Source organism: Eptatretus burgeri, chromosome 4 (genome assembly GCF_056783735.1).
Source record: "Eptatretus burgeri isolate ZD-2024b chromosome 4, Ebu_testis_v1, whole genome shotgun sequence".
Taxonomy (NCBI): Eukaryota; Metazoa; Chordata; class Myxini; order Myxiniformes; family Myxinidae; genus Eptatretus; species Eptatretus burgeri.
In genome coordinates this window covers 27,667,443-27,674,942 of record NC_140964.1, presented here as the reverse complement: position 1 = coordinate 27,674,942, position 7,500 = coordinate 27,667,443, and the positions used below count along the sequence as shown (strand labels likewise).

The 7,500-nt window shown below is 45.3% G+C and overlaps 1 protein-coding gene across 2 annotated transcripts in view; it reads right to left on the bottom strand.

Annotated features, from left to right (window-relative positions):
* Positions 1-7,500, bottom strand: part of LOC147027682 (hepatocyte nuclear factor 6-like) — a 19,784-nt gene that overhangs the window by 11,844 nt on the left and 440 nt on the right. For both annotated transcript variants that reach the window (XM_085877226.1, XM_085877227.1), the window contains exon 1: positions 5,762-7,500. This exon is cut by the window's right edge and continues 440 nt beyond it. In XM_085877226.1, the coding sequence (XP_085733352.1) occupies positions 5,762-6,977 (1,216 nt within the window). In that variant the 5' untranslated portion in view covers positions 6,978-7,500. The remainder of the gene's footprint in view (positions 1-5,761) is intronic.

Here is a 7,500-nt window from a genome sequence, read left to right as displayed (position 1 = left end):
TATATATATATATATATATATATATATATATATATATAAAATCTAAAACACTCCCGAGATCAAACTGATGAATCAAAGTTTCACGAAGATCCTTTCAGCCATCTCTGAGATAAATGATGACACACACACACACAAGGAGACACACATAGACTCATGGCTCTCTTATAATATAGATAATCATTTACAATGTTTCAATTATGCCCCAAGTGTGTATGTCAGGAAAATACAAGGAATTCCAATACATGACAAAGTAATTTGGCCCATCATGCCCATGCCACATTTACTGCAGTATACATGAAGGGAGACTGTGGTGATCATTACATTTAGATAATCACATGGTCATGTTCAAATAAAATGGTGTATATTAATCCTACAGAATTTACATGTAACGAAGGCCATATTGTGTGTGTGTGTGTGTGTGTGTGTGTGTGTGTGTGTGTGTGTGTGTGTGTGTGTGTGTGTGTGTGTGTGTGTGTGTGTGTGTGTGTGTGTGTGTGTGTGTGTGTGTGTGTGCCTTTCATCAAGCCCAGATGTGTTTGGTTGGGCTAGCGTGGGGATTATGCATTCGTTATTATTATTGTCAAATGATTCTGTTATTTTTATTAATTTTATTAGTATTAATTAATGTTTGCTTTGTAACAAAGTTATCATTTTAAAAATTTATTTTGTAATTAGAATGCCATGCTGTGGAAGGACCTATTAAGCTGCACTATACACCCTAACGTGGCGTGCATTTAAAACGCGGGTATTCTTCCAGATATTTTGTAGGTAATTGGTCTAATCAGCTCAGGAGGTCATGACGATCATTTCGGTATATCGCACTCAACATCAGAACGCTACAGTACAACTCCACAAAAAAAACATGACACACACACACACACACACGATCCATTTATTGTGGAAGAAGTATGAACCACCTGGTCAAATTGTTTATAGTACAGAAGCTCCTGCACAGACAGCAACCACACTATACAGTAGCAAGCAGTGTAACTTGTTGTCAAGGAACCTCCAAGAAGACCAGATCACTTAAGCTACCTGCAATCCAGACAGTAATTTGTAATTTGTGCATGGTGCCGGCAATAACTTGTTTAGGCCAACTCTTCATGAAAAAACCTATGGGATGTTTATCATTCATCAACTAATGTGGGCAGATGTCCATCCGAAGGACAGCACACAGTTTAATGTCCATCCGAAGGATGGCACACACATCGATGAATCGCCCTTCCTGTAAAACACCGGGACGACAATTTATAGATGGGTCGAGATTCAAACCCAGGCTGGACAGCTTAGAGGCGAGTGTGCGTACCTCGAGGTCTCGGCCATCCTGCCAGCCTTTGTAAGATATATATTTACTTGACCAGTGTACAGAGGCGGACATGCATGTCTGAGGAATTATACTAAGTATGTAGAGTTAGCGATGATTTAATTACGATCTTTGTGTGTCAAAAAGAGAGGATTTAAGCATTGTTCGAATCGATCTTTCTCATTCCTTTGTTACAATCGATTACTTCACTCCTCCTCCCCTCCCCCCCCCACCTCCCACCACCCCTACAATTTCATGATGTTATTCCATCAACACAGTATTAAAAATAAATAAACGAGGCTGGTTGATCAAATTACTGGAAACCCAATTTATTCTATTATTTGTTTTATCTTAGGGTAAATAACTGAATTGGCCACACATTATTTTTAAAGTTAATTCTATCATTCACAATTCAATTCTTTCAATGATGATCATCATTATTATTATTATTATTATTTTTGATGACATTTCTGCCGGCAAACGCATTCGTGACGCTCCGCATACGTCGAACCTTAAGCATTCCCAGGTCTCGAAAAGAGCGAGCACAAAATGATTATGTGCAGAATCGATACATAGTTCTTCATTAATTCCGAGCTCCTTGCCAGGAATTAGGTGCAAGAGACATTCTTTTCTGGAGGTGCGCTCGGTGAATGCACAATAGTTCGACATCATGACCATCACGGGCCGGTGCGTTCACGTAAATGCACACCTTTACCTGTGGAGTGGTTTTTAAAATTAAATAAATAATAAAGCATATTATCGAGCTCGTACCAGATTCAGGCTGTTTTCTGTGATGTGCAATTTTCATATGAAACCCAAATCTTCGTTGACAGATGTAAATCTATGGAAAATGAGAGCGAGAATTGCTTTGCAATACATCGCCTACCGATGTGATATTTTTTAGTCCAAAAAGTGCATAACTGAAAAATTGACGAACCGTCCTGAAACTTGAACTTGTTATGTAGCTTATCATAATAAAACTATATACCAAGTTTCAGTTGAATATGTTGAAGCGGATGGGGAAAAAGGTCTGGAAAACCACAGGTTGGACGGACGGACGGATGGACTATAGTCCCCTCCGGTGAAACTGGTAGGGGACTAATGAAAAAGCATCTTTGTTCATCCACATTGAGCGCTGCGTTTAATAAGGTTCAGTTGTGTAAATGTGCAGTGCCCAAATTACTCATGGTGTTCCCGTTTACACTGTGGAGTGTGACTATATATTGATATAACCTGTCTGGAGATCAACCCAAAAATGTATACATACTGAGCTGGATGATTACAGCACCGCTTCGACAAGTAGCGCATTACGGGTGCGGTCACCTTGAAACGTCTTGCGACTTCCCGTCAAAATTTGCTTCTAAGATTATCGGTCGATGGGACTGTACATTTCCACAGGTATTCGGTGATGACAAACTCTGCACCCTTTCACAATTAAGAAGCAATTTTCCTTTGTATCCATGTTTCAATATAACGTACTAATTGTATACCATGGTACGTGCACGAGACTCACAGTCGGATGGTGTGCTCGTTCGTCGTGATTATTAAATGCAAAGGATCAGATATTGTTGCATCGATATGGAGTTGCAAGTTCCTTAAAATAAAGTTTTTAAAATCTTTGTTTCATTGGCCATCGCCAAAGTCACCCTCCCCTCCTTCGCTGCAGGAGGAACCTTGATTGTTTAATCGGCTTAACCTTCGATTTATCGCAGCCGTTACAAATAAATGTGCCAAAACGTCGAGCAAACAGGACTGATCGCGGTGCCAGCATCTCGGAGTGCGAATTACAGCATGTAAATAAATGCGCATCGATTCGCCCGTGAAGTGCGCCCCGTACTCATTCAGACTCCGCTCGGTGGCGCCTGTGATGCGCTTTTCACTTGGTCAGGTATCCGACAGCCTGCGACTTGGAATCCATCGCGACCTGACTTGGCCCTTCCCTTGCACGCCGCATCCCTCGGGCATGGTGCTGAAATGGACAGCCTTCTATATATGGAGAGCATGCAAGCGTGTCCACTCGGCGTGATGCTTCGACAAAATAGCGATGATTCTGATCAAATTAACCACAATTGCATCACACATAAGCATTTTTGTATTCATGAAAAGATATCTTTTATTATTCAATCTAGTAACCGCTTCATTGACCTCGTTTTATAGAGCAAGGGGGTGCGCGGCCAAAGGCCTGGCTGGAGCATATGGTGTGCGATGCAAGGGCGCAGATGTGGACGCAGCGGGGGGAGCGGACACCCTGACACTTTCCATTATAGAACTCCGATTCGAGAGGGGCTAAGCTAAGCCGCCGTGAAAGTCCACACTTTGCGGTTTTTGTTCTTGTATACGATCGGTATAAATCCTTACTCTGGGTTCTCGAATTCGCTCTGTTAAAGCAAAAAGGTTTCACCTTCCCTCACCCCGCCGTGCTCACCCTTCTGTAACATCCGTCTGACGTGCCGCGAATACACATCACCCTATGTGCACCTGCTCTGTATGCTGGCTCTGTGCGCAGCGCAGGTGCCCTTAAGGAATGCAGAAGTGAGCTTTCTGAGATGCCATTCATTTCGCTCACCTGAGCAGCGTGGAAAGAACAATCGTGAAATTTGGCAAAGATTATGTGTGCGGGCAGATATTTCTCCGAAATGTGTGTTTATGGCATAGAAATGTATGTATATGTATATATATATATATATATATATATATATATATATATATATATATATATATATATATATATATATATATATATATATATATCTAACTGACTCATGAACTGTTTATCACTTCCTAGGTGTGCTCAAAAGCTGAATTCAAATATACAAAACTCTCTCATGATCCACATCATCAAATATATTAAGCTTATATTTATTATGTACCAGACTCGGTGGCATAATGGTTGGAGTGTCTGATCTGAGTCAGGGAGGTCGGTGCTTCAAATCCTGGCTGAGTGACACCAAAGACTTTAAAAAGGGACATGTTGCTTCTTTGCTTGATGTTCGGCATTTAAAAGGTTAGAGTACGGACAAACAACGCTGGGAAGGCATTGGCAGACCACCCAGTGTAACCCTTGCCAAGAAACAACTTCAGCAGCACCAACGCTTGAAAAGGGTATGGCACACCAAAAATGTGAAAAAAATGTTTGTATGCACGTTGGGTGCACCTGAGTATTTGCTTGCAGTCTGCAAGCACACCCCTCGTGTGTGTGTGTGTGTGTGTGTGTGTGTGTGTGTGTGTGTGTGTGTGTGTGTGTGTGTGTGTGTGTGTGTGTGTGTGTGTGTGTGTGTGTGTGTGTGTGTGTGTGTGTGTGTGTGTGTGTGTGTGTGTGTTTTGCCGAACATCGTGATTGTGAAAACCTTGGGGTGCATTATTGTGCCAGTTCTTTGTGATGTGACTAAACCTTTTTATTTTTCATGCGAAGCAAAACATATCTCGGAATCAGAAAACGTATCGGAAAAGCTCGGAATCAATCCCTCCCATTATATATTATTTATAAAGGATAACCCAGAAAATAATTTCTCGTTTTGCTCCTCTAAAAACATGTAATGGCATTATTTTTATAGCATATTCACAAATACGATTATAAATACGTTTGATTTTGTGTTTTTTCATCGCCAATGAAACGTCGTGCGTGCGAAGTGGCAGGAAGATAAATAAATTAATAAAATGGTCGAATTCATTTCGTTTGTCAACGTTCCGCTTGTCAGTTAGAAATGGTCATCTCTAGCCTGGACCTACTCCGCATCTGGGCCTTTGTTGTGGCGTCCTCTCCCCAAAGCGTCAGGGTCCGGTCAAGCCGGAGGTCGCAGATGTTATCATCGGCACGGACAGGAAAAGGGGGACAAAGAAAGGATTTCGCACGCTTGGTGAGCTCGGCACGTGTCCACTCCAAGGGTGGGGCTCAGGCAACGGGAGCCGGAGCACTTCACCATAGAGACCCTTTTTTGTGGCTCTGTGCGGGGAGGGTAGATTGATGCATCGATGTGCGTAAGAGAGCCAGACCATTTTAATACGAGGCAGAAGCAAGACTTTCCACTTGCACGACCCGCTCAGGGGCTCCCAAACGACGAGCGAATTAAGCAGGCAGCAATTATTTTTAGAATGACATTTCTCACCGCCTAACCTAGTATCCTGCCTTTCTCCTGCGAGCTATCATCGATCGGGCCTCTCATTAGCGTAACGCCTTTCAACAGGAACGCCCCGACGCGCAAACGACCCTGACGCAGTCTCCTGCCGTGCGCAAAGAACGCCGTCGTGTGTCGGTACACAATGCAGGATGCGTAAACACGCAGACAGACACAATAATCGCAAGCACCTTGTGTCTTGCAAGTGTACATACACCTGACTCAGTTTTCCGTCATAACCATGAACGCTACTTTGCACTTCATATCATGCAGGGACCTCTGAACCACTTCGGTCATTATTTGCACGATACATAATAATGGCTTAGTCTGTTTTAAGACCTACCGGCGAGACGGAGTGCAGACATGCGTTGAAACTCTGGCTCTTGCAGCCACTTCCACATCCGCCGAAAGGTCTCTCGGCCTGATTTAAGCTTGCTCCACGGCTTGGGGTTGCGAAGCAGGTCTGAAAGCGTGCCCTGTGAGCGACATAGAACCCTCTGCGCGAAGATCGCCTGCGGAATGCTGTAGCGCTTGAGCTCCGATGTTATGCGCTGTGCCACCTCGCGTGTGTTAATCTCCTCCAACTGGCTGCCTGCAGAACCGAGGCAAACTCCACTTCCTCCATTTCCACCACCTGCTCCAGGTGTTCCACCACCCCCTACAATTCCTTGACCTACTGAGTGTTCGTGACTCAGAACACCATGCTGCTGTGTACTTTGATGGTGTATGTGGAGAGAATGGGAAGCATGAAGGTGGTGGTGTGGAAGATGAGGGTGGTGAGGATGATGGAGATGGTGATGAGGGGTCGCTGGGTGTTGCCCGTGGTTGTGATGAAGCGCCATCATTCCAGCGGGCGGCGTGAGATGCTGTGGTTCACTGTGGCCCATCAATGCAGCGTGTGTGGCCTCGAAGGCCGCCTGGGGTGGTGGTGGTGGAAGCATTTTCTCTCCTCCACCAGCACTTCCACCTGTGGCAATATGTGCAGCATATGGAGAACCGAGAGGTTGCTGTGAGCCTGGGATGCTGGAAAGTCCGTTGACAGAGGCAGGTGATGACGAAAGAGGTGATGATAAACCATGACTCATTGCAGCTAGCTCTTTGTGATGATGGTGATGGTGGTGGTGGTGGTGGTGGTGGTGGTACGGGTTGTAGATATTGTTCATTGGTGATGGAAGACCTCGTTCATCTGTCATAAGAGTGAAGCTGCCATTTACGTTTCCAGGTAGACGTTGGGCATGTGGATGGTGAGCAGGGTGAGGGTGAAATTTCTCAGACACGCTGGAGATGGGAGGAAGTGACTGCAGAGGAGCAAGTGCAGGGTACGGTCCCCCGACAGTCATGGAACCCGGTGGCGACTCGCACGCCATGCTCATGGCTGGATGGAGATGGCCCGTGGCGGCCAGAGCCGGGTGCTCACCTCGATAATCGCCACCATCCAAGAGGGTGCCCATGCCTGCCACCATGGATGGCCTGCCGTGTGCGATCGGCATCAAATCGCAGGCGGTGCTCTGTTCAATGTGCTGCACACCCAAGCCATCCAGGCTGAGCTCCACATTCATTATTCCTGAGTTGGAGAGGCATCGATACCTTGCCGTGGTACCCGACTTTCCTCCATCCTACCTCTTGTCCTTCATCCCTCCACCTCCTCCACTTCCACCTCCTGCTGGTTGTCCTCTCCACAAGTTGTCGCTTGTGTGCACTCTGTCCCTCCTTCTCCTTCTCTTCCCCTCCTCCTCCTCCTCTTTGTCCTCCTCCTCAAAATAAATTCCTCAACACTCTTTCATGCAGGTCGGCAGGTATGCAGTGGAAGTTGGGCGTTCTCTACACTTCCTCCTTGTTCCCCCCTCCTCTTGGATGGTTCAGGTATTCCAGTTTGATGTTCCGTCCTCGCGTGGCTCTCGAAGTCATATCCAGGGCTGCCTCGTGCCCCGAATTGCTCAGGCCTCCATCATCTCCAAGACTCCTGAACATGCAGAATCTCCAACCTGCATTGTGTTGCTGGTGGTGCCACAACTTCTTGATGTTTTCGTTTCTTTTGTCTTTGGCCTTGTTCGCGTTTTCTGTCTTTTTTTTTTTTCTTTT